General features: G+C 39.5%; 1 protein-coding gene and 1 long non-coding RNA gene across 2 annotated transcripts in view; both read left to right on the top strand.

Annotated features, from left to right (window-relative positions):
- Positions 1-27,740, top strand: part of LOC128775684 (uncharacterized) — a 268,393-nt gene that overhangs the window by 196,473 nt on the left and 44,180 nt on the right. The gene's annotated exons all lie outside the window — the stretch shown is intronic.
- Positions 20,707-21,551, top strand: LOC128775683 (nucleophosmin-like). Its single transcript, XM_053898270.1, has 3 exons — positions 20,707-20,764; positions 21,058-21,262; positions 21,347-21,551. Exons 1-3 carry the CDS (start codon positions 20,707-20,709, stop codon positions 21,549-21,551), a joined length of 468 nt encoding a protein of 155 aa, XP_053754245.1.

Raw genomic sequence — 27,740 nt, 5'->3', positions numbered from 1 at the left:
GAAAGTGTTTGTGACCTTGGGTAAGGCAAAGATTTCTTAGGACAAAAAAAAAAGCATGAATTATATAAGAAAAAGAGTGATTAATTGGATGTCATTAAAATTAAAATCTTATTTTTTTCAATGTTTATTTTTGAGAGATAGAGACAGACAGACAGACAGACAGACACAGAGCAGGAGCAGGGGAGGGGCAGAGAGAGAAGGAGACACAGAATCCGAAGCAGGCTCCAGGCCCTGAGTTGTCAGCACAGAGCCCATAGCGGGGTTTGAACCCACGAACCATGAGATCATGACTTGAGCTAAAGTCAGACACTTAACTGACTGAGCCACCCGGGTGTCCCTAAAATCTTCTTTTTAAAAATAACACTAAAGAAAAAAAGATAAGCCATAGACTGGGAGAAAATGTTTGCCAAATGCATATCTGATAAGACTACAATCAATAATACATAAAGAATTCTCAAATCTCTAAAAGGGAAACAAATGACCCAATATTTTTAAATGGGCAAAAGATCTGAACAAAAATTTCAACGAAGAAGACATTTGATGGCAAAGAAATACATGTAAAAATGTTTGACGTTATTAGTCCTTAGGGAAGTATAATTTAAAACAAGAATTATCTGCTATACAACCACTAAACTAACATTTGTTTTTATTTTAATTTAGCATATTATGTGCCTGGGGGAGGCAGACTGGTAGACAGAGAAATGCAGCCCACTCCCCCACCCTCCAAAAGATGTCGGTCCTAATCCCTTCTACCTGTGAATATTTTGTGTCATAAGGCAAGGGGGAGCTAAAGATGCAAATGGAAATAAATTTGCCAATCAGCTGACTTTAAGATTATCCTGGATCATCCAAGTATTCATTGTAGTCACAAGCGTCCTTTACATGTGGAAAAAAGAAGCAGAAGAGAGCATCAAAGTGATCCTTTCTAAGAAGGATGTGTGTGACCAGCCATTGCTGGCTTTGAGATGGAATAGGACCACAGGCCAAAGAATGTGGGCAGCCAATAGAAGTTGGAAAAGACAAGTAAATAGATTCTACCCTAGAGCCTCTAGAAAGGAACACAGCCTGCCAACACACCTTGGTCGTAGCTAAGTGAGATCCATTTTGAATATCTGACTTCCAGAGCTATAAGATAATAAATTTGTGTTGTTTAAAGCCAATGGTACTTTGTTGTAACAGCCATAGAAAATTAATAAAGAAATTATCTGGAACTCTCCTAAATTTCTCACGAGCATGAGATGGTCCAGCTACTTTGGAAAACCAAGTTTGCTAGTGTCTAATAAAATTAAAAATACATCTAACATATGACCCAGTAATCTCATGCCAAGATACTTAAACTTATATCCCCTCAGGAGTTTCTTGTGACTTGTTTTTTATAACTCATCCCAGACTAAAAGAGAAACAAGTTGTAGGATAGCACATGATGGCATACTCCTCAAAAATAAGAAGGGGTAAAGTACTAGTACACGCAGGACCGTAGATGACGCTCAAGTGTACTAAAGTACAAGAACCCAGACTCAAAAAGCTATATACCACATCCTCTATATGACTTTCTAGAAAAGATAAAAACACACGGACAGAAAACTGACCGGTGGTTTCCGGGGGCTAAATGAGGGGAGGAGACAGTCTACAAAGAGCCACCTGGACACTTGGGCGGCGCCGGGGGGGGAGGGGGGGAATGGAACTATGTCTTGATTGTGGGTGTATGTGATTATGAGCTGAATACCAAAAATGGGGGAGCCTTACTATAAGCAAATGCATCTCATTAAGCTTGAATAATCTCCATGTAAGACAAGCTGCGTTTGAAATCAGACAGTTTTAGCAATCCCATCTACTGATGGTTCCTCCCTGCTGTCTTATAAGAGCAACTTTTTAGAAAAGGCAATTTCAGAACTGGAAGGCATTTTAAAGATCGTTGACTTTTAAAATCATTTTCAGGCTTCAGAATTCTTCCCCCACATGTGATAATATTATTAAATAGATCTTGTATGCCAGACACTATGGCAAGCACTTTGTATTAGCTCTTTTAGCCCCACAACATCTCTATAAGGTGATATTGTTAAAACAATGAATAGATTAATAAGTAATAATGAAGAATCTATTAACAATAATAATGATAATAATTATACAGGTGGGAATTATATTATACAGGCTTATATAACTTCACATAGCTGGTGAGTCGTGGAATGCACATTCAAACTCTATCAGTTTGATTCTAGACACCTTCCTTCAACCATTATATTGTACAGCTTCTTTTCTGTGAAGTCCCTACATTAAATCTCTAAAGAACTAGTACATGTAGAGCTGGTTGTTGAATGCATGTGCTTGTATGTGTATAGTGGGAGTGAGGGTCTGGATCCTGTCATTGGTTTAACAGTAATAGTATAATTTGAATTCTGATCTGGTTGAATGATAAGATTATATAAGGAGGAATTTGCAGCCCAGGAAGGTCAAGTGACTTGCTCTAGGTCACCCACCCAGCTAGTGACTGAGGCAGATTTTCTGACTCCTAGCCAAGTGTTCCTTTCTCAACCCAGGGCCAACTCATAATACAAAGCCCATTTTTAATACAATATCTATCCTCTTAGCCTATTCAAGGCAAATTCTGACAGAAAATTTAACCTGTCAGTTGGATTCCCCCTCTTTGTACCATATTTTTCCATTTAAAAAATAAATATTATTATACTCAAGGGAGTAATAGTGATCCCAAAGAGATGGATTATAGAAGCATAAATAAAAGCCCATCTCTTTCCACAGTCTTGGATTGTGCCATCCCACAGTCTTTTGACTCTCTTTTTGAATAGCGTTTGGTACGTGTTTTGTAAGCCCAATAACGTAAACTATATATTATAAGGGACAAATAAATTTAGTTTGTATTTCATACACAATACTTCCTTGCATTCCCTGCTCTGATTTCAATGCACATTCTCTTTCTGTTTCCTCGAAGTCTGCACTGTCTTGGAGCCCCCTGCACACGCCATTTCCACTGAGAACTGCACACCCAACCTGGCTAGGAACAGAAAACAAGCTGGTCTTGCTCCAAGTAAATCCTGGCAAAATACTAGAGCAGTCGATAAAGTAGTACAGACCAATTAGGAGCTCAATGTAGTAAGGTGCTAAGAACTGAGGTGTGTGAATTATACTGTACACATTCTCACATAAGACAAGAGCAAATGGATTTCTATATTATCTCATTACAGAGAATAGAAATAAGATTTGGTGGCTTTCAGTAGCTTTCAGTAGAAGGTAGGCAAAACACAGTCTTTGTTCATTAATGAGTCTGATTCTGTTAGTTCCACTGACCTCCCGTAGATACTCTGGGATCTAATCCAGAATATCTAGTTGGCTTGTCTTTCATTAAGCAGTGACTGTGTAAAGGACATGTACTTGCTTCATTGCTTCAGTAAATAATTTGCTGAGTGACTACTATTTGCCAGAACTGTGCTCAGTTGTTTTCCATCCTAACATTCCTGGGTGACCATTGCTGTTACTCTTGTTTTTGTTCTTTTATCTTTTTACTTTGACTTGTTAATTTGGTTTTAAAGATGCTGAACAGATTAAATAAATTGTTCAAGTTCACCTGTTAAGTAGTAGAATCAGAGCTGTCTGTTTCTGTATTTCAGGTTCCTTTCTGTAGATCACACTACCTTCAGGGGAGGAAGTAATGGCAGAATAGCACTTTCAAACTAACCTAATCAAGAATACCAACTTTGCCACCCAAACCTGAACCTGTCTACTCCTCAGAGACTGTCTACTGTGTGTATTTTGGCTAGGCTGAGACATTAAAGATACAATAATTTCCAAAGAATACTAGAATTAGCAAGAAGCTTAGAAACCATCTGACCTTCCTTTTCTTACTCTCCCTTTCTTTTTTTTTTTTTTTTTAACACATGAGAACCTGTTGTATGCTATGCAATGCTGAGGATACCCAAGTCCCCATGCTCTTATGGAGATGACAGTGTAGTGGTAGTGAATGACAAGAATATAGATCATAGGGTCCTGGCCATGTGAGGGTTGGGTTGTAGGAGGCTGAATGGAACACAGTGAATGGGCACTCCATCCAGACTGGGGACATCTCAGAGAAGGTGATAACTTTGTTGAGCCCTGAGAGAGATACAAAGGAAATAGAAGATAGGAACTCAAAAGGATGTGAGTTTATACCTCAAGGAAAAGAGACTTGAATTAAATAACTAGGAACTATGCTGTTCAAATTTCAGCTCTCTTTCTTCCCACTTCCATGGAGGAAAGGTGGATAGCGGCATTACACCTGTGCAGCCAGAATCCAGGCCAGTGCTATAATCAGTTTATAATCGCCCAATGACTGGGTGAGAAGGGTAAACATAGACAAGCAACAATTGGTGGGTCCTGCTGTGGATTGTATAGAGTAGTCACTCATTGCCATAGGAATTCAAAAGAATAAGCTGCTCTGGATGCAGTCCGTGAGACTCAAGGTTCCTGTCGTTCATTCAGTTTTCTGAGTGCCCGTCCAGTGTCCCTCCCAGCTGGTGAGCCATTTCATCCTCTTTTTGTGGGTTGATTTGTTTTAACCCAATTTGAGATAGGGAATTGATCATTGCAAAAGCGTCCTCCCAAATAGAAAAAAAAAATCACAAAAGGAGAAATCCAAATGTCAATACCTACATCAAAAGCTATTTACCATCCTTAGAATTAGAGAAATTGAAGTGAAACAGTAATATCATGAGCTCTCTATCAAACTAACGAAGACCAAAAGACACGATGATGCCCAGGGCTGGTTAGGGTACAGGAAATGAATCCTCATGTATTCTTGGTTGAAGTGCATATTAGAAAGCCCTCTGACTCTATGTATCAACATGTGGCATGTACCTTCCTGTTAATCTGGCAATTCCTCCTGTAGTAATTGACTCTAGAGAAATAAATGGTATAAGGTTACAAATGTGTATGCACAAGAATGTTTACTGAAGACTTATTCATAATAACAAAAAAATGGAATAACTCCAAATGTCCTTATTTAGGGGACTGATTTTATTCAATGATGGTATGGTAATGGAGTAGAATACTATTCAGTGGTTTTTTTTAATGTTTGTTTATTTTTGAGATACCATGAGCAGGATAGGAGCAGAGAGAGAGGGGAACAGAGGGTCCAAAGCAGGACAGCAGTGAGCTTGACACAGGGCTTGAACTCATGGACTGTGCGATCATTAGCTAAGCTTAAGTTGGATTCTCAATCGACTGAGCCAACCAGGTGCCACTAGTGTTTATAATTATAGCAAATCCATATATGATGATATGAGAATGTCTACAATATACTGTTGTGATTAAAACAAGATAGTAGCAAATATAGTGTGAACTATTTTTTATTTAAGATGCATATGCATATCAGAATCTGGAAGGTCTGGTTATCTCACAGGGACTCACAATAAGGAAGTTTTACTTCTGAATTATTTAAATATTTCACAAAGATTTTCTATTACTCAGAATTCAAAAATATTTTGCCATATTCTTCTGGGAGGATAGGATGTAAGAGAAGGATTAGACCGGTAGTCTTGGGACCCATCACATCATGGAAGAACATGAGACTCATTAGGCTTTACTTAAGCATTCCTCAAATGAAGGATAGCTACAGATTGATGAACAAAACACTGATGAAAGAAACATGTGAAATTTTTATATGGTCCAAAAAATAGAAGCTAACCTAGAGCTGGGTTCGTTTTCCACACCTTTTGCTTCTTTTGTGCCCAGCCCACCATCATTAGGAGCAAGCCTGCACACCCAGCCCCTACCACAGCTAATGCCATTTTTGATACACGAAATTCAGTGACATGACTCCACCACTGGAATTTCTAGAATGCTATCAGTATTTACTGCACTGGCAGAGAAATTTTACTTTTCCCCTCTTTTCAGGTGGAACCATTTGAAATTGCCCCCACCAAACCACTTTGACTTATAAAAAAGAAAAACTAATTGTATATGATTGGTCATAACACACTCCAACACATCAATTCATATTTTATGTGATCTATATGAAATGGTGTCTCCAGCAATCCCTAACTATCAATTGAGAAGTAGTGTATATTCTTCAGTCTGAGTGGGTATTTGTCCTCCCAAGTTTGGATGACATAAAAAACTCTGGCTGTACGATTTGAACTGTGTACGTTTGATATCGTGATTTTACAACTGTTGGTAGAAACTCACTTGAAAGCCCTGCCCTTCACCTCCCCTGTCCCACATGCATGTCTATCCCAGCCCTCTTCTTTCACACTGACCAGCAGAAGCTTTTAGCATTATCGTGTTGTTTTTACTTCAAAGAGCTAAGAAGCATAGAGGCAAAGCGTGAGAATCAACCTGTAGACGTTCTCTGAAGCTAAAGTGTGCTCTGCCATAGAAGTGAGAGCAAAGCTACCTGAAGTAATGCTTTGTGCTTTTTTAGGTGATTCAAGTTATGAATTGCAAAGTAGCAAAGATAATTAAGAATAATGTATAAAAAGTAGAATCAACATAACTCCTATAAAAAGGTTAATAAGGTTTATCGCCTAGACCAATTTTAAGACAGGTTTTAACTTATATGTGTTTGGAAGCCACCAAAGCAGGTGATTAGATACAATATTTAGCTTGATGTGCAGGAAAAGCAATTGGGATGAAGCAAATCAATTTCCTAGACTCTAATTCAGGGAACCTGGAAGGTTTTATTAAATATAAGGTTAAATTTAGATTTATGGCTTCTGTTGATCCACTAGAATAAACGGACATTGTCCTATCATTATTTTTTAATTTCTTGCATTAGATGTTTTATCAAACAAACAAAAAATAGACTGGAAGAAAAACTCAGCACCAGCTTCAGAATCATTTTTGCCTTTTCCCGTAATTATTTCAATCTATACTCATTTATTGCCTGCATTGGTGTCACAGCACACTGCCAGGGTAGAACATTATGTTACAGTGTGGAAGAGACACAGGGGGAGAGACATTTTCTAATATTGACCTTTTTATATAAATGAACCAAGTTATTAACATTTTAAAAAATCCTTTCCATGACTGATGATGCTAGAAGCAATAGAATTTGTCCAGACAAAGTACCTCTGGGTTGCCTTTTTTCTCAGAAGATGGTTTCCAGGAAAAGTGAGATGCACTGAGGCATGATGGACGAGCACAGAGGATAGATGGAGGGCTTATATGGGAGAGGTTCCAATTACCCAGGTGATGAGAACATCAGCTATTTCATTCCATTCCAGGAGGTACTTCTGAGTCCTGAGTGTGACACAGGACTGCCCACATTTCTGCTGCTTTGGTGGGGAAACCTAGCACAGAATGCAGCTGAAACCAGTGTGAGACAGAACCTGGAGAGGGATGTGCCCGAGGGTGTTACCACTTAATAGGAAAAACAACAACAATAGCTACAAAGAATTTGAAATGTGATCAGATCACGAATGTGGAGTTGTCTGAAGAAATTGTGGGGGGAAGAAGTAATAAGCCCTATTCTGGAATAAGCCAGACGCTGAGGGTCCATGAATGATGAGTTTCTTTTCCAGAATTATCTACCAGGACCCCTTCCACAGCTCACAGCCACCAAAAGTCCCAGATGTTTCATTCCCACCCTGGAACAGAGACAGGCCCACCTTTAGGAATCTGGCTGATTCCTAAATCCTCAATTCCCAGGTGTGAATATAAAATGAGGCGGGGCTCCAGTGGTGCTGCTCTTATGACCTTTTTCAGATTTCTTGCATGGCCTGGCCCTGCTATGCTTGCCTGCCCCCACTCTGCCACGACTGAACAGTGAAGGCTTCACGCCTTAGCTCTCTGAGTATCTACAGATTCCTCCTGGTTAGCCAAAGTGTACTTATTGCCATCTCAAGGGCACCCTACCCTTTTGGCATTTACAGCCTGTCAAGGAAATAACTCCATCCCTGCTGCTCTCCGGGATTGGAAGACATTTTTTTTTTCCCCTGGAAGGGTGGACTGTTAAGAGTTTAAGACAGACAGGTAGAGACTGGGGTTCTATCTTGACCATTTGTTAATTTTGTTAACACTAAGTAGAAAAGGAGCTTCTCATCTCTTCCCTCGGACCCAGCTCAGGGGACCTTCATATGCCCCCGTGAGCCCCAAGCCCTAAGTCCCCTGTCCACAGTGGCAGTGTCTGCCTCCCAAGTGTAAGTACAATATATAGTGCTAGGCTGACTACTGAAGACACCCAGGATAGTTTTCAACAGTATAAATATGTCCATGATGACTCTGTGTAAGAGAATTGTCACATTATTACGTCAAACTCATGAATTTGTGGCCTGTATTAGCCTGAAGCTAAGATAAAGTGGTGGGTTTATTTAAAGAATGGTAGTACCAAACATACAGAAATACAGAAAAAATTAATGAAGGGATACATAAGTGACTAGGGGGTTAAGAAACCTTAAAGTAGAGGCTTTAATGAGCAGAGGTGAAACAAGTGTAGCAGCTGCCCTGGATAGTTTTATCAGGGACCTTGTGCCCATCCGGGTCCTTGATTCCACACACTCCCCTAGAGATAGATGTGATGGCAAGTTGAAGCAAGATTTCCCCACCTTCAAGCCTTGGCATGCCCCAGTCCATGAGCCAGTGCCAGAATGCATGGTAAAGATGAGCTCCAGTTGTGTTTGCCAGCTTTGGACACAGGCATCAACTGTTTTCATTGCCCTCCCCCACCCCCAAGGATTAAGGAGCTTCTTCTTTCGACTCTCAAACATGAGAAAATTGATGAGATTCCTGCCAGTATCATGACCGTTCGGGTCCCTCCTTCAAGGGATGGCTCCACTGACCTGCTAAAGAAACCTAAGGGGGTGGAAAATTCACTCAGTGACTCACAGATGTCTCCCACCCATCCCCACTGGGGACCAAGGCACTTTGGGCGTACCATCCTCCATGGAGCCAGGAGAGGAGAAATTAATTATTTCTATTAGTATCTATAATAGTAAGGATCAACATTCAGAGTGATCCCCTGAATGAGAATCTGTGGAGAAATGTGTCCATTTGCTTTCTTCCTGGTTCTGGTGTCACATCTCTACTTGAGGTTTTGTCTAATGAGTAAGAAGATACTGAGTACTAATAGAAAACACTTGTTACAGTAAGTGTGTTTGTTCTCTAAATCTACTGTAACAAATTACCACAAAGTTGGTGGCATGAAATAATAGAAACATATGCTCTCACAGTTCTGGATGCCAGGAGTCTAAAATCAGTAGATCAGCTATACCACATGTTTCCTCAAGAGACTCTAAGGGAGAATCCATTTCTCACCTCCTCTAGTTTCTGGGTGGCTTTTGGCATTGCTTAGCATTCTTTGACTTCTGTCCACATCACTCCAGTTTTTGTCTCCTTCTTCATATGACCTTCTTTGTGTCTGTCTTTTCTTTTATCTGTCTCTATAAGGACATCTGTGACTAGCACCTTGATGATCTAGGATAATTTCTACCTCAAGATCTTAAGTCACATCTTCAAAGACCCTTTTTCCAAATAAAGTAGCATTTATAGGTTACAGGGTAAATTAATCAGAGTTATTCATAAAAACAGAGCCGAGAGAGAGAGAGAGAGAGAGAGTATTATAATATATATGAGAGGAAGATAAGAAAAGAGAGAAATTTATTTTAAGGAATTGGCTCATGCTGTTTTGGAGGCTTGTTGAGTACAAAATCTGCAAGGTAGGCTGTTAGGCTGGAGACCTACAGAAGAGTTTTAGTTCAAGTCCAAAGGTAGCCTGCTGGCAGAATTTCTTCTTGCTTGGGGAAAGCCAACCTTTGTCCCATTAGTCCTTCGGCTGATTGTGTGAGGCTCACCCACATTATGGAGGATAATCTGTTTTATTCAAATTACTTATTTAAATCTTAACTCATCCAAAAAACACTTCATAGAAACATCTATGGTAATTTTTGACCCCAAATTGGGTCACCAAGGTCCAGCCTAGTTGACACATTAACTGTCACATAGGGATTCAGACCTAACTTTGGGAGCCCATATCAGCTTACCATGACAAATCCTAGGTGCTGTTTTCAGCTTTTATATATATTACCTACTTTAATATTTACAATAATTTTGGGGGTAGAATTTATTTCACAAGTGAAGAAGCTGAAACAGAGAGGATACAGGATTTGACTAATGTCACATAACTGGCAAGTTATGTGGAACGTGGATTTGGACCTAGGTAGTCTGGCCTCATCCAATTAAGTTTGCATTAAAGGGTCATATTTCTGGTAAATCTCCATCTTCACTGTGTCATTGGCCTTTAAATTACATTCAACATTTGATATTTCTTCCTGAATAATGTTTACTTGCTGATTGATTATATGAGAATGGTAAAAACTAAGGGCAGGGTAGTTTCTGTAGTAATTACTCTTTTCTCCTTTCTCTTCCTCCTGCTGTAGCATTTTGACTTTGTGTACATATCCTATATAGTGGCCTCTTTGTCTGACATTGGGTAAACACTTACGTGGTCCTGGCTCAGAACCCACCCTATTCCAGGTGCTGGGGGTACAGTGAAGGACCATACTCAGTTTCAGTGCTAGTAACTTCTTCCTGAACCCGCATGTTATGACCTTGTCTTTCTCTGATCAGATGCTGGAAATTAACTCAGAGGAGCTAAGAGGAAGACTGTCCTCTGATTCAGTTCCAACCTGAAGAGGTTGCTAAGATACTTTGAATATCTAATGATCTTGGAAGACATAGCAAGTGTGTTAAAGCACATGTAATCATCCAGGCCTTTTGTTATCTCGAAACCTGGGCATGGCCAATAAGTCTAGCACCTTATAAGAAGGAACCAGACAGATGTAAATAAAGACTCAGGTTAGAATTCAAGCAGCTTTATGTTGCTTCTTCCTCTCAGGCCTTCAGCAAAACACAGAGAATGTCCATCTTCTTAAACGGAACCTGAAATATCATAACACAAAGGTGTTTTCAGTGCTGGTTTCCCTTCTCCTAAACACTTTACAATGCCATATGGAAAGATTGAGATTTTAGCAGCTAACTATTTTTGTATTTTCTATTATGATTAAAGTTTAACGATAATCCTGCTTTATCTCAGTAGGGCTTCTGTTTTCTAAGTGCTTTCATGGATGTGACCTGGTTCAGCCTCACTGTGACCCCATTGGATAGACAGGACAGGAAGGTGCTTCATTGTACAGATAACGAAATTCAGACTGGGAAGAGTTAAGTACCCCCCCTCAAATACACACATAGTGAGTTGACCTGTTCACCTTAGTTTTTAGATATTCCTGAGTGAAATTAGGAGAGAACGGTAGGAAATATAAGACAGCATTATATATTGTATCTTCTTCTGAACTGTAGTAGCTGTTGTGGTCCCTTAGACTGTCTCTACAATCTAAATGAGGCAAGGCTAGGCAGGTGCTAACAGTTCCTTGAATAGAGTGATTTTTTTTCAATGACCTAATAAGTTATATGTAAAATTTTAAGTACTCTATGTATTTTCAGTCCACTATAACCCATTATAATATACTAAGCGACTCTTACATTAATTTTTACTGCACTTATTTTACACAGTGAAGTCCCGATGGTAGAAACTGAACTATTGGATAAAATTTCTCCAAACTGGCCTGATTTATTGGTTAATCTTTCAGTCATAGCTACACATGAATATAAAATGCATCCTTTTGCCTGAGACAATGTGAACACATATTCTCAATGGAGTGTTTTAAAGTGGTGTTTTTACTCTTTTTTTTATTTATACTGAAAGTTTTCTAAATCAAATTTTATGAAAGCTTCTAGAGTATATGGACCCCACCCACGGAGATACCTATGTACACATGTATGCAGTTAAAAGCACAAACTGTAGGGACTCCTGGGTGGCTCAGTCAGTTAAGTGCCCAACTCTTGGTTTTGACTCAGGTTATAATCTCACAGTTTGTGGGTTCGAGCTCTGCCTCAGGCTCTGAGTTGACAACGTGGAGCCTGCTTGGGATTCTTTCTCTCTCCCTCTCTCTCTGCCCCTTCCCCACTCTCAATCTCTCTCTCGAAATAAATACAAGTAAACATTTAAAAAAAAAACATGAACTGTGGTATTGTACCACTTGGATATATCAGTAATAAACTGTGTAACCTTACAGAAATGACTTAATCTCTGTAAGAATTGTCTTCGTTTTCCATATGGGATAGGAAATGAATGATCTGACCTATCCTATGGGCTTGTTTAGGAGATTACATGATAAAACAATTGGAAAAAGTTTCAGTCACAACTATATCCTGCCCATAGTTAACACTCAGGACGTATCTATTGTTATTATTATTCAGTGTCATTTACCCAAAGTGGCTTAGATGACAACATACAAGAGAATGTAAAAGAGAACCAGGGTAAAAAATCCAAAGACTTGTATATTACTGTCCATCTGCTGCTGTAATAAATTACCACTAATCTGGTAGTATAAAACAGAATGAATTTATTACCTTACAGCACCTTACAGTGTTATAGATCAGAAATCTGAAATCAGTTTCCCTGGGCTAACACCAGGTGTGAGCATGCCTGCATTCCTTCTGGAGGCTCTAGTAGAAAATTTGTTCCTTGTCTTTTCCAACTTCTAGAGTGATCTCTTCTTCCATCTTCAAAGCCAGCAATGGCTGGCCAAGTCTTACACTGATGTTCCTCTTCTGTTGTCAAATATCCCTCTGTCTCCCTCCTATAAGGACCCTTGTGATTACATTGGGTTCTCCCAGATAATCCAGAATAATCTCAAAATTCTTAATTCCATTTGCAAAGCCCCTTTGGCCATGTAAGGCAACATATTCATAGGTTCTGGGGATTAGGATGTGGATATCTTGGTGGAGGCACACTAGCCTATCAAAGTTTATGCCAAATATATGCCATCATAACCATGTGTTAAAGTTCTTGGACTCCATTTATTGCAGAGTTCCAACTCAGAGACTTCTTTCTCTTACCATTAGTGCTATTCGAATTAACTTGATTCTCTAGTTCTTAGTAGCCCACTGCCAGTTAGAAATAGTCATTGTGTGCCTGGGAAAGGCCTGGAAACTGGGATCTCACTTTAGCTCACATTCCAATGACCAAGACATGGTCACATGCCTGCACACAGCTCAGCTGAAAGGATCTGGGAAATAGAAGCTGAGGCCCACAAGAAAAAAAGAAAGAGAGGTTCATAAATCCATACCAGTGTCTATCACATTCTGCAGGCATTATAATCACACAGGTTAGATATAAGGGCAGAGTAGGTCCTAGAGGGAAAAATCACTGAAAGGGAATAGAAAAACAACTAAGATAAGCTCCCACTTCATAGTTTGCCACAGACACATAGGGAAGAGAGTGAGGAAGACCTGAGCGTCTAAAATCAATGACATATGCTGACGTGACTTCGTGAGCCTTGACTGCTGAGCTGAACCATCTCCTAGAAGATCTCAGAATTACTATACTAAGTCCCAGACCAGATTACAGACTCCAGTGAATAGAGCCCCATCAAATACAAATAGAACTGTTTCCCCAGTGCAACAAGAACAATCCAATGTTTAGGATACCAAATAGATGCTTTCAAAAAGTAAAGGGCATACCTAGTGGTACCTTGTAAGTGGAGGAAAACAGTTTCCTTTTTTGCTTTCTGTAACTACTTACTAGATGTTGAAAGCAGAAAGAAATTAGAGAATCGAAAAGTAGCCTCAAAGCACAGAGAGTCCAGTGAACTCAGGGAGACTGATCGACAAGTTGAGTTTTTCCGGCACCTCCCCTCTCTCAGAACAAAACCTCCCTGTTGCTCCTATATTGCGGCAATACTCTTCTTCCCATTCTGTTGTGATTTGTTTTAGATAGAATTGGGAATATAAGGTTACCTTTCTCTGGATTGAGGAATAGAAAAATGAAGCAGGAATGCAAAGTCACCACCAAGTTACTGGTAAAGTCCTGGTAAAGTAAAACAGTTGGTGAGAAAAGAAATAAACCATGCTCTTCCAAAGAAAATAAAACATCAGGCTAGGTCATGGGTTTTAAAGCCAGATGTCTAATATCATGTCATCTGCAAAAAGCAAAAGCTTGACTTCATCTTTGCCAATTTTTATGCCTTTGATTTCCTTTTGTTGTCTGATTGCTGATGCTAGCACTTCCAACACTATATTAAACAACAGCAGTGAGAGTGGACATCCCTGTCGTGTTCCTGATCTCAGGGGGAAAGCTCTCAGTTTTTCCCCATTGAGGATGATGTTAGCTGTGGGCTTTTCATAAATGGCTTTCATGATGTTTAAGTATGTTCCTTCTATTCTGACTTTCTCGAGGGTTTTTATTAAGAAACGATGCTGAATTTTGTCAAATGCTTTTTCTGCATCAATTGACAGGATCATATGGTTCTTATATTTTCTTTTATTAATGTGATGGATAACACTGATTGATTTGAGAATGTTGAACCAGCCCTGCAGCCCAGGAATGAATCCCACTTGATCATGGTGAATAATTCTTTTTATATGCTGTTGAATTCGATTTGCTAGTATCTTATTGAGAATTTTTGCATCCATATTCATCAGGGATATTGGCCTGTACTTCTCTTTTTTTACTGGGTCTCTGGTTTAGGAATCAAAGTAGTGCTGGCTTCATTGAATGAGTCTGGAAGTTTTCCTTCCCTTTCTATTTTTTGGAATAGCTTGAGAAGGGTAGGTATTATCTCTGCTTTAAATGTCTGGTAGAATTTTCCTGGGAAGCCATCTGGTCCTGACTTCTTATTTGTTGGGAGATTTTTGATAACTGATTGAATTTCTTCGCTGGTTATGGGTCTATTCAAGTTTTCTATTTCTTCCTGCTTGACTTTTGGAAGTCTGTGGGTGCTTAGGAATTTGTCCATTTCTTCCAAGTTGTCCAGTTTGTTGGCATATAATGTTTCATAGTATCCCTGATAATTGCTTGTATTTCTGAGGGATTGGTTGTAATAATTCCATTTTCATTCCTGATTTTATCTATTTGGGTCATCTCCCTTTTCTTTTTGAGAAGTCTGGCTAGAGGTTTATCAATTTTGTTTATTTTTTCAAAAAACCAATTCTTAGTTTCATTGATCTGCTCTCCAGGTTTTTTAGATTCTATATTGTTTATTTCTGCTCTGATATTTATTATTTCTCTTCTTCTGTTGAGTTTGGGGTGTCTTTGCTGTTCTGCTTGTATTTCCTTTAGGTGTGCTGTTAGATTTTGTACTTGGGATTTTTCTTGTTTCTGGAGATAGGCCTGGATTGCAATGTATTTTCCTCTCAGGACTGCCTTCACTGCATCCCAAAGCGTTTGGATTGTTGTATTTTCATTTTCATTTGTTTCCATATATTTTTTAATTTCTTCTCTAATTGCCTGGTTGACCCATTCATTCTTTAGTAGGGTGTTCTTTAACCTTCATGCTTTTGGAGGTTTTCCAGACTTTTTCCTGTGGTTGATTTCAAGTTTCATAGCATTGTGGTCTGAAAGTGTGCATGGTATGATCTCAATTCTTGTATACTTATGAAGGGCTGTTTTGTGACCAGTATGTGATCTATCTTGAAGAATGTTCCATGTGCACTCGAGAAGAAAGTATATTCTGTTGCTTTGGGTCTACATGATCTATCCATTGTTGTAAGTGGAGTATTAAAGTGCCTTGCAATTACCACATTCTTATCAATAAGGTTGCTTATGTTTGTGAGTAATTGTTTTATATATTTGGGGGCACCCCTATTTGGTGCATAGACGTTTATAATTGTTAGCTCTTCCTGATGGATAGACCCTGTGATTATTATATAATGCCCTTCTTCATCTCTTGTTACAGCCTTTAATTTAAAATCTAGTTTGTCTGATATAAGTATGGCTACTCCAGCTTTCTTTTGACTTCCAGTAGCATGATAAATAGTTCTCCATCCTCTCACTCTCAACCTAAAGGTGTCCTCAGATCTAAAATGAGTCTTTTGTAGACAGCAAATAGATGGATCTTGTTTTTTTTTATCCATTATGATATGTCTTTTGGTTGGCGCATTTAGTCCATTTACATTCAGTGTTATTATAGAAAGATATGGGTTTAGAGTCATTGTGATGTCTCTAGGTTTCATGCTGGTAGTGATGTCTCTGGTACTTTGTCTCACAGGACCCCCCTTAGGATCTCTTGTAGGGCTGGTTTAGTGGTGATGAATTCCTTCAGTTTTTGTTTGTTTGGGAAGACCTTTATCTCTCCTATTCTAAATGACAGACTTGCTGGATAAAGGATTCTCGGCTGCATATTTTTTTTCTGTTCATCACATTGAACATTTCCTGCCATTCCTTTCTGGCCTGCCACATTTCAGTAGAGAGATCTGTCACTAGTCTTATCAGTCTCCCTTTATATGTTAGAGCATGTTTATCCCTAGCTGCTTTCAGAATTTTCTTTTTATCCTTGTATTTTGCCAGTTTCACTATGATATGTTGTGCAGAAGATTGATTCAAGTTACGTCTGAAGGGAGTTCTCTGTGCCTCTTGGATTTCAATGCCTTTTTCCTTCCCCAGATCAGGGAAGTTCTCAGCTATGATTTCTTCAAGTACACCTTCAGCACCTTTTCCTCTCTCTTCCTCCTCTGGAATCCCAATTATGCATATATTATTACATTTAATTGTGTCACTTAGTTCTCTAATTCTCCCCTCATACTCCTGGATTTTTTTATCTCTCTTTTTCTCAGCTTCCTCTTCTTCCATAATTTTATCTTCTAATTCACCTATTCTTTCCTCTGCCTCTTCAATCCGAGCTGTGGTCACCTCCATATTATTTTGCAGCTCATTTATAGCATTTTTTAGCTCCTCCTGACTGTTTCTTAGTCACTTGATCTCTGTAGTAATAGATTCTCTGCTGTCCTCTATACTTTTTTCAAGCCCAGTGATTAATTTTATGACTATTATTTTAAATTCATTTTCTGTTATATTGTTTAAATTGTTTTTGAGCAGTTCGTTAGCTGTCACTACTTCCTGGAGTTTCTTTTGAGGAGAATTCTTCCATTTCGTCATTTTGGATAGTCCCTGGAGTGGCTCGGAACTGCAGGGCTCTTCCTCTGTGCTGTCTGGAGTAACTTGTGTTGGTGGGCGGGGCCGCAGTCATACCTGATGTCTGCCCCCAGCCCACTGCTGGGGCCACAGTCAGACTGGCGTGTACCTTATCTTCCCCTCTCCCAGAGGCAGGACTCACTGTGGAGTGGTGTGGCCCCTGTCCTGGCTACTTGCTCACTGCCAGGCTTGTGGTGCTGCTTCAATGGGACCTGGTATATTAGCTGGGGTGGATCCGCAAGGTACACAAGGGCGGGAGGTGCAGATGCAGCTTACTTTGCCTTCGGTGGTCTGCTTCAGGAGGGGCCGTGTGGCCCTGGGAGGGAGGCAGACCCATTGGAGGGATGGATCCCCAGAAGCACGGCATTGGGTGTTTGGCGTGGTGCAAGCAAGTTCCCTGACAGGAACTGGTTCCCTTTGGGATATTGGCTGGGGGATGGGTGAGGGAGATGGTGCTTCCCAGTGCCTTTATTCCCTGCCAAGCTGAGCTCTGTCCTCCAGGGCTCAACAACTCTCCCTCCCGTTGTCCTTTAGCCCTCCCACTCTGAACAGAGCTATTGACTTATAACCTTCCAGATATTAAGTCCCCCTGGCTGTCAGAACACACTCCGTCTGGCCCCTCCACTTTTGCAAGTTAGACTCGGGGGCTCTGCCTTGCTGGATGGACTGCCCCTCCACCTCCCAGGCTCCCTCCCACCAGTCTGTGTAGCGTGCACTGCCTCTCCGCCCTTCCTACCCTCTTCCGTGGGCCCCTCATCTACACTTGGCTCTGGAGAGTCTGCCCTGCTAGTCTTCTGGCAGTTTTCTGGGTAATTTAGGCAGATATGGGTGGAATCTAAGTGGTCAGCAGGACACAGTGAGCCCAGCGTCCTCCTACACTGCCATCTTCCTTCGAGAGTTGGCACTTCAAATTTTTTTTTTTAACGTTTATTTATTTTTGAGACAGAGAGAGACAGAGCATGAACAGGGGAGGAGCAGAGAGAGAGGGAGACACAGAATCTGAAACAGGCTCCAGGCTCCGAGCTGTCAGCACAGAGCCCGATGCGGGGCTCGAACCCACGGACCGTGAGATCATGACCTGAGCCGAAGTCGGACGCTTAACCGACCAAGCCACCCAGGCACCCCGAGAGTTGGCACTTTAAATAAAAAGAGCAAGGGGAGCGCCTGGGTGGCTCAGTCAGTTAAGTGTCTGACTTCAGCTCAGGTCATAATCTCATGAGTTCAAGCCCCACTTCGGGCTCTGTGCTGAGTTTAGAGTCTGGACCCTGCTTCAGATTCTCTGTCTCCCTCTCTCTCTGTCCCTTCCCTGCTTGCTCGCTCTCTCTCTTTCTCTCTCTCTCTCTCTCTCTCTCTCACAAAAATAAACATTTCAATAAAAATTAAATAAATAAAATGAGAAAAAAAGTTTTCAAAAGGATTGTGTGCCAACAGCATTCCAAGCATGCTGATTACTTTACATCACTTACCTCATGTAATCCTTAAGTGACAGCTTTACTAGGGGGAATTACCATAGTTAGTCTCCTTTGCAAGGCACCTGACTCTTGCCACACAGACCAGATAAATCCATTGATAATTTCCCATAGTGTGGGATAATACTGCCCTGGTTGTTTGAAGATAATTTTAGTTGTAAACGACATTAAATAACATTAATTAAGTTGGTGAAAAAAGTGACTTGTCGACCTTTTTTATACCATAAAGAGAACCTCTCAGCATGTTGTTGGCATGTCCTTAACTCCTCTAACACGTTTTTCTTATGTGTAAGTTTTTTTTAAGCTTATTTATTTAGTTTGAGAGAGAGAGAGAGAGAGAAAGAGAGAGAGCTTGGGAGTGGGGGAGGGGGAGAGAGAATCCTAAGCAGGCTCCATATTGTCAGCGCAGAAACTGATGTGGGGTTCAAACACACAAACCGTGAGATCATGACCTGAGCTGAAATCAAGAGTGGGATATTCAACCAACTGAGCCACACAGGCTCTCCTTCCCTCTTCTAACACTTTTTAGTCTCCCGGAGAGCAGACCTCAGACTCTGATGAGATTTCTTTAACCAATACCACCTAACTAGAAATTCATAACTGTTTTTGCTTTTAGTGTATGTTTTTTTTAATTTTTTAAATGTTTATTTATTTTTGAGAGAGAGAGAGACAGAGCATGAGGGGGGGTGGGGAGCAGAGATAGAGGGAGACACAGAATCCAAAACAGCCCCAATGCGGGGCTCGAACTCACAAACCATGAGATCATGACCTGAGCTGGAGCCGGGCGCTCAACCGACTGAGCCACCCAGGCGCCCCCTTTTAGTGTATGTTTTTAATTGCTTTCTAGTTACTGCTGCACTTCATTTATGGGAAGAGAATACATATTTCCTCTTAAAATAAGCGTATGTCCACTTATTATAACTTTATTTCCATTCAAAATAGCTTTAAGGTATGTACCTGAAACTGATGCAGTGTTATATGCCAGTTATATCTCAGGCAATCAATCATTCAATTAGAAGAAGGGGTAATAAGATAGGAAAGGGGTTCCTGTGAGGCAAGTAAGAGGTAGACAGAATGTTACTCAGCACATCTACATGGGAGTCTCCCCCCATGTGATGTCAGGGTGAAAACTAGGGTTAAGAGGACAACTACATAGTGGAGTGAAGGAGATGGGGCTGTCTCAGGTGGTTTCCAGGTTTCAGATTAGACGTAACCTTTCTCAACCTGGATTCTTGGAAGAATCAATCTCCAATGTACAGAGTTATCTACTGTATGTTGTGAATCAACTGCTCTCTTAATAAGCATCTAGAATGGTTCTACATATGTGCAAAGGAAAAAAAATAGCTTCCAGGAGTATTAGTAAATAATAGTACAAGTGGTGGAAAATGATCAAAGTTCTTCAAAGTGGTACACAGTGATGAGCAGAAACATAAACATCCTAGAATGATCGAAACTTAAGACATTCTCTACTGAAATACAATACGGGAGCCCTTACAGGAGCCACTGTGAAAGGGACTACTGCCCATAAGAAAGAGCCACAGTCCAGCCATTTTCCGGGGTGGGGGGCAGTTTTGTCCCCCCTGGAGATATTTGGTAGTGTCTGGACACATCTTGGTTGTCACAATTTTGAGGGTGGTTGTGGGGATTGTGTTACTGGCATCTAGTGCCTAGAGACCAGGGATGTTGTAAAACACTAGGACAGCCCACAATGGGAGTCGTCTATCCTATCAGCGCCAAGGTGGAGAAAATGCTGTATCCTGACTGTGCTGGGGGTAATTCAGCTGCCGCTGCTAGTGTTGTCTGAAGGCCAAGTCCCTATTTGATAAAGTTCACATGTCACATTAGAGCTGGCAATTCTTGGGTGTTTGACCTTTGGATGAACTTTTCTGCTTGTTCTAGACAAATTATTTAATTATAAAGTATCTTCTATTTTAACTTTTAATTCAGAAAGTGTACCAGCAGTGAGCTGCATTCTTGCCCCTGGTCCTTTTATAACTAGATGCACAGACCTTTTGCTACCCATTTTTTAATTGTTTCAGCTTTAAAAAGGAACCTCGTGTGGGTGATTCTGATCAAAGGAGTGTGGCAGTTTTTATTTCATCTGTTTGGACCATTTCATTGCAAATGGTCCTACAATTTTTGTCCCTTAATTTATCATAGACTTTAATTTGTAAATCTACATTTTACTTTGAAAATATTTCTAGTCTGCATGGCTCTTTGGTGTTACATTAGTCGTTTCTCTCCATCTGCCTTCTCTCCCACCTAAGTGCGTGCCACCACCCCATGGAAGATTCAGTGGACACAGACATGAGCCCCCTAAGGCTCCAGAACTATCTTTTTGGTTGTGAATTAAAGGCTGACAAAGATTATCACTTTAAGGTAGATAATGATGAAAACAAGCACTAGTTATCTTTAAGAACAATTAGTTTAGGGGCTGGTGCAAAGGATAAATTGCACATTGTTGAAGCAGAAGCAATGAGTTATGAAGGCAGTCCAATAAAAGTCACATTGGCAACTTTGAAATGTCTTTACAGCTAACGGTTTCCCTTGCGGGCTTTAAAATAACACCACCTGTGGTCTCATGATTAAAATGTGGTTCAGGGCCTGTGCATATTAGTGGACAGTGCTTCATAGCTGTGGAGAAAGATGCAGAGTCAGAAGATCAAAAGGAAGAGGATGTAAAACTCCTTAGTATATGTGGAAAGCCTTCTGTCTCTGGATGTGGTAGTAACATTCCACAGAAAAAAGTAAAATTTGGTGCCAGTGGAGATGATGATGATGATGATGATGATGATGATGATTTTGATGATAAAGAAGCTGAAGAAAAGCCTCCAGTAAAGAAATCTATATGAGATACTCCAGCCAAAAATGCACAAAAATCAGACCAGAATGGAAAATACTCAAAACCACCAACACCAAGATCAAAAGGTCAAGCATCTTTCAAAAAACAGGAAAAGACTCCCAAAACACCAAAAGGACCTAGTTATATGGAAGACATCAAAGCAAAAATGCAACCAAGCGTGAAAAAAGGTGATTCTCTTCCTAAAGTAGAAGTCAAGTTCATCAGTTATGTGAAGAATTGCTTCTGGATGACTGACCAAAGGGCTATTCAAGATCTCTGGCAATGAAGGAAGCCTCTTTAAGACATTAGTTTAAACAGTTTGTTTACAATTTTCCATCTTATTTCATTTCTGTAACAGTTGATATCTGGCTGTCATTTTTATAATGCAGAGTGAGAATTTTCCAAGTCCTAGCAATCAGACAACACAAAGAAACAAAAGGCATACAAATCAGCAGGGAGGAAGTCAAACTTTTATTCTTAGTAGACAACATTCTTAGTAGACAACTCTATGTGGAACACACAAGAGACTACCAAAAAAACTGTTAGAACTGATTCATGAATTCAGCAAAGCCACAGGATATAAAATGACTGTACAGAACTCAGCTGCATTTCTATACACCAATAATGAAGCAGCAGAAAGAGAAATCAAGGAATCGATCCCATTTACAATTGCACCAAAAATCATAAAATACCTAGGAATAAAGCTAACCAAAGCGGTGAAAAATCTATACACTGAAAACAATAGAAAGCTTATGGAAGAAATTGAAGAAGATACACACACAAAAAAAGGAAAAAACATTCCATGCTCATGGATTGGAAGAGCAAATGAGCAAATATTTTTAAAATGTCGATACTACCCAAAGCAATCTACATATTCAGTGTAATCCCTACCAAAATAACACCAGCATTCTTCACAGAGCTAGAGCAAGCAATCCTAAAGCTTGTATGAAACCAGAAAAGACTCCAAGTAGCTAAAGCAATCCTGAAAAAGAAAACCAATTGTGATGCTGGAGGTACCACAATTCCAAAGTTTAAGCTCTATTTCAAAGCTGTAATCACCAAGACAGTATGGTACTGGCACAAAATCAAACACATAGATGAATGGAACAGAATGGAGAACCAGAAATGGACCCACAAACATATGGTCAACTCATCTTTGACAAAGTAGGAAAGAATATCCAGTGGAAAAAAGACAGTCTCTTTAGCAAATTGTGTTGGGGAAACTGGACAGCGACATGTAGAAGAATGAACCTGGACCACTTTCTTACACCATACACAAAATAAACTCAAAATGGATGAAAGATAAATGTAAGCAGAAAGCCATCAAAACCCTAGAGAAGAAAACAGGCAACAACCTCTTTGACCTTGGACTCAACAACTTCTTACTTGACATATCTCTGGAGGCAAGGGAAACAAAAGCAAACATGACCTATTGGGACCTCATTAAGATGAAAAGCTTCTGCATGGCAAAGGAAACAATCAGCAAAACTAAAAAGCAACTGACAAAATGGGAGAAGATATTTGCAAATGACATATCAGATAAAGGGTTAGTATCCAAAAATATAAATGGCTTATCAAACTCAACACTCAAAAAACAAGCAATCCTGTGGTCAATAGATGTGAATAGACACTTTTCCAAAGAAGACATCCACATGCCTAACAGACACATGAAAAAATGCTCATTACTCATCATCAGGGAAATACAAATCAAAACCACAATGAGATACCACCTCACACTTGTCAGAATGGCTAAAATTAACAACTCAGACAACAGCAGATGTTGGTGAGATTATGGAGAAAGGGGAGCCCTTTTGCACTGCTGGCAAGAATGCAGACTGGTGAAGACATTCTGGAAAACAGTATGAAGACTCCTCAAAAAATTAAAAATAGAACTACCCTATGTCCCAGCAATTGCACTACTAGGTATTTATTAAGAGGATACAGGAGTGATGATCCAAAGGATACAGGAGTGATGATCCAATGTTGATAGCAGCACTATCGACAATAGCCAAAGTAGGGAGAGTCCAAATGTCCATTGACTAATGAATGGATGAAGAAGATGTCATGTATAGGCGTGTGAGTGTGTGCGTGTGTGTGTATGTGTGTGTGTGTGATGGAATATTACTTGGTGATCAAAAAGAATGAAATCTTGCTATTTGCAACAACATGGATGGAAGTAGAGTGTGGTATGCTAAGCAAAATAAGTCAGTTAGAGAAAGACAAATATCGTATGATTTCACTCATGTGGAATTTGAGATACAAAACGGATGAACATAAGGAAAGGGAAGCAAAAATAATATAAAAACAGAGAGGGAGACAAACCATAAGGTATTCTTAAATACAGAAAACAAGCTGAGGGTTGCTGGAGGGATGTTGGGTTGGAGAATGGGCTAAACGGGCAAGGGGCATTGAGGAGGACACATGTTAGGATGAGCATTGGGTGTTACATGTAAGTGATGAATCACTAAATTCTATTCCTGAAATCATTATTATACCATATGTTAACTAACTTGGATTTAAATTCATAAATAAATAAATAAATAAATAAATAAATAAATAAAAATTAAAAGTTAAAATATTTCTATAATGACATGTACTTTACCATACGCAATTAAACAACATTCTGAGCCTCAATTCTATTATAAAAGAATACAGGGGTGCCTGGGTGGCTCAGTTGGTTAAGCATCTGACTTTGGCTCAGGGTCACTATCTCACAGCTTATGAGATTGATCCCTGCTTTGGGCTCTGTGCTAGGCCTGGAGCCTGAAGCCTGATTGATCCCAATCTCTGTCTTCCTCCCTCCCTCTGCCCCTCCCCTGCTTGTGAGTTCTCTCTCTCTCTCTCTCTCTCTCCCCAAAAATAAATAAATAAACCATTAAAAAAATAAAGAATACATAGGGGCTTGGTCTGAAATTGTACTAACCTTGGTCCATACCTAAAATTTGGATTTTCAGACTAATTACATGAGGTTATTTTCTTGCCTCTTTCTTCTAAATACAAACTTCAAAAAGTAAACACTAGTTTGTTGAAGATTTTGATCACTGGGGAGATGGAAAATCAGAGTTTTGCTATAATGAGATTGACCTGTATTTAGTGAATAATACTATTGTTACTAAAGTGGAAAAAAAAATCATGTAGGATATAAATTCATTTTTATAAAGGGATGAAAGAATATATAATTGTTTGGTGTTTATCCTAGAATTACTTGAAAGCAGGCTATCTTGGAAGAATAAAAATATTTACTAATAATTGACCCCTTATAAAATTAGCTCCTCTCCACAGACTTGGAAGCTATTCTCTATGTTGGGTAATACCACATTGATTGGTTATTTGTCAATTCTGTGCTTCAGCAGTGTAAAACAAATGCAAAATGTAATTGCAAATCCAACAAATCTTGCCCCTGAAATGCAGGATTTCAGAAAGCCTTAAGAGAGAGAGAAGGAAAGGTCTCTAATTGAACACAACGCCATTCACAGAGAAGGACCCAGTAGAGAAAAATTAAGAGAAAATTGACAAGAATGTTTGTAAAATAAATTCTTTAGAAGAGAAAGATTTCAATATCAAAGATAAAGACAGCCTCTTGGGAAAACTGAGGAAGCCTTTGAACACTTTTGCTGAAGTGACCCTTTTGATTATCACACTGTGAAAGTCAAACACGAAAGAAAGGACATTGTATCACTCTCTACTGCCAAAAATACAAAAAAATTATTCTTGTCCCCTAATAATCAATGCTTGATTTAAGTTCTGCTCATTCTTACATTTTATGCAAAGTTGCATTCAAAAATTACATATTAACTTTGGAATAAAATTTTGCAACTTTGATATAATTTTTCAAGATAAGGTTCCAATCACACATTTCCTTATGTACTATGAATTTTGGGTTCCCATTTTAATAGCATTCATTTTAAATTATCTTTTTCTACTACCACTTATCCCTGGACAGCTATGACTTCTTGTTAGAGAATCTCATAAAATAGTAGAGTTTAAAGAACAACTATCAGAAGCCATCAGGTCCAGATAAAGAAATTAAGATTCAATGAGATTGTCACCTGTCTCAAGGTTACAAATTATATAAAACACTTTAATGGAATGTAAAATTACTATAAGCCAATAAAATAATTTGCAGATAAGGAAAGTAACCCTTTTGAAGACACTTCATTGGTGCTTCCAAATTTGAAATCATTTGATCAAAGAAGAGCAATAAATATTACTATTTTTGCCCATATATTTCTAAGTCCCCTTCATATTTTTGGTAAATGGTGAGAGAATAGGAATTATGAATCCCACATCTACCACTTCCTCTTGATTAGTCATTCTCTGCTCCTCCTAAAAATCTGTTCCAGCTCTGTGTTTATTTTTGTATTCCCTTTCACTTAGTGTAATCTGTGATGGATCACTATGCAATTAATTTAAATTACCAACATATCATTATGATAATCTTTTTAACTACCTTGAAATGAATACGGTCCTGATTTGACAAGTTCTCACTGCCTGGTATAGGAAACCATGTGGATGCATGCATTTTCCTCATGTTCTGAGGATGATGAGTCTCTCATTTCTCATGTTCTTACTGTGTTTTTTTTTTTTCCTCACTTCTACCCTTCTCAGCATCCTGCGTCCCCATTAACTGGAGTCTTCTCACACTCATGATCCATGAGCCAGAAATGGCTTACAAACATGTTTGTCCCCACACCTATGTGATGTTTTAAATTTGTATTAGGGGCCAGGTTCAAAAATTGGGTTGTTCACATAAAACAGGTATCTAGCATGTCTTAAAACAAAGACAAACAAAACAGATCTTGCTGAACTGCTTTGCCACCTGCACCAGCCAGCTAAAGCTTGGTAACATTCAGCCTCTTTTTACGCAACACCCGCTTTACACTATGCCGCAGTTCTATCAGGTCCCGCTGTCCTATGAAGACAAACTATCAGTTGTTGTGTTGTATCTGTGCTAGTCTTTTTCTTAGAGGGAAGTTAAGGTGAAATATTTCATGTGTATGTGTCCCTAGAGAAAACAGGAAAATGAAAAAGACACAGAGGGCTGCATGTTTCACAGAGAATGGGAGGCAGACTTCCTATCTTCTCTTGTTTTCCCCACGGCACGTGAGTTGGCAGTCCCTGATTTAGCCCATTGTTCCCCCATTATTTAGTGTGTGTGTCAGTTAAGGTTCTCCAAAGAAACAGAATCATTAGGATGTATATCTCTAGAAAGAGATTTATTGTAAGGTAGTTATGGAGGCTGAGCAGTCCCATGAGGTACCATCTGTAAGCTGGAGATTCACACGGGCTGGTGGTGTATTTCCAAGGCCTGAGAGATGTGGAGCCTGTGGTGTACACACCAGTCTGGGTCTGGAGGCCTGAGAGCAAGGGAGCACCAAGGGCACAAGAAGATCAATGTTACAGCTTAAGCAGTCTGGCAGAGCTAATTCAACCTTCTTTCACCTTTTTGTTCTATTCAGGCCCTCAACACATTGGAGGATGCCCTCCCACACTAGGAAGGACCATCTGGTTTACTCAGTACACCAATTCAGATGCTAATCTCAAACGTAAACACCCTCACAGACACACCCCAAGTTCTGTTTAACCAGCTATCTGGGCATCCGGTGGCCCAGTCAAGTTGACAAATAAAATTAACCCTCCCAGTGCTCTTGTGGGGATGAAAAGTATAAATCACTACATGAATTAATGCAGATGAAAAGTGTGTATATGCTTCACAGACCAGGGAGGCTGTCATGGGCATATTTCATCAACGTTTGAAAGTGCACACCACAAATCTTAAAACCAAGAAATTTCATACTGGAGTAGTGGCTATATAGATGATTATCAGATTGTTTATTCCTAGTCCTTTGCCTTTTCCCAAGAAGTTTGAGGTCTGCCAGAAATTTACATGAAAAGAGAACAAGACAGTGCAAGTATTTTTCTTGTATTTGCTACTTTAAAATCATCCTGAATTTATTTATTCATTTTTTACTTCCTCCCCTCCTCCTTCTGTATGCTCATCATAAGGAGGTCTTATGATATCTCAAGGTGATATAAGCTTAAATGGAAATGTTTGCCTGCTTGTTTTGATAAGGACAGACTAATGCCTTTTTCCTCTTCCCAAGTAAAGAAATCTCTAGAATGTGTGAAACTGTTGATAGCAGGTCCCAATTCCCAACAGAGAGACTGGTCGTTTACTTAACAGTCTGCTTTGGGGGCTACTCTGAGGAGCTCAAAGGTCAAGTCCCTAATCAACAAAACTCTAGTGAAATATTTTAAAATACAGCCAGTAACCATCCAGATAATGGCCACACAAGAGAGTTAAAAGCTCTTTGGCATGTTTATATCTGACCTTTGTCTATTAACCTCAAGGAAAGGTAATGAAACTTACACTCAAGAGAGATGATATTATATACTTCAGGATAAATCTACTTAATGAATAAGTAATAAGCAAATTTTTAAAGAATATGAAATTCCTGGGGACTCTTTGGAAAAA

This window comes from Panthera pardus, unplaced genomic scaffold (genome assembly GCF_024362965.1).
Source record: "Panthera pardus isolate Hobbes unplaced genomic scaffold, ASM2436296v1 HiC_scaffold_8, whole genome shotgun sequence".
Lineage (NCBI taxonomy): Eukaryota > Metazoa > Chordata > Mammalia > Carnivora > Felidae > Panthera > Panthera pardus.
This window is presented reverse-complemented; position numbering and strand designations above follow the sequence as displayed.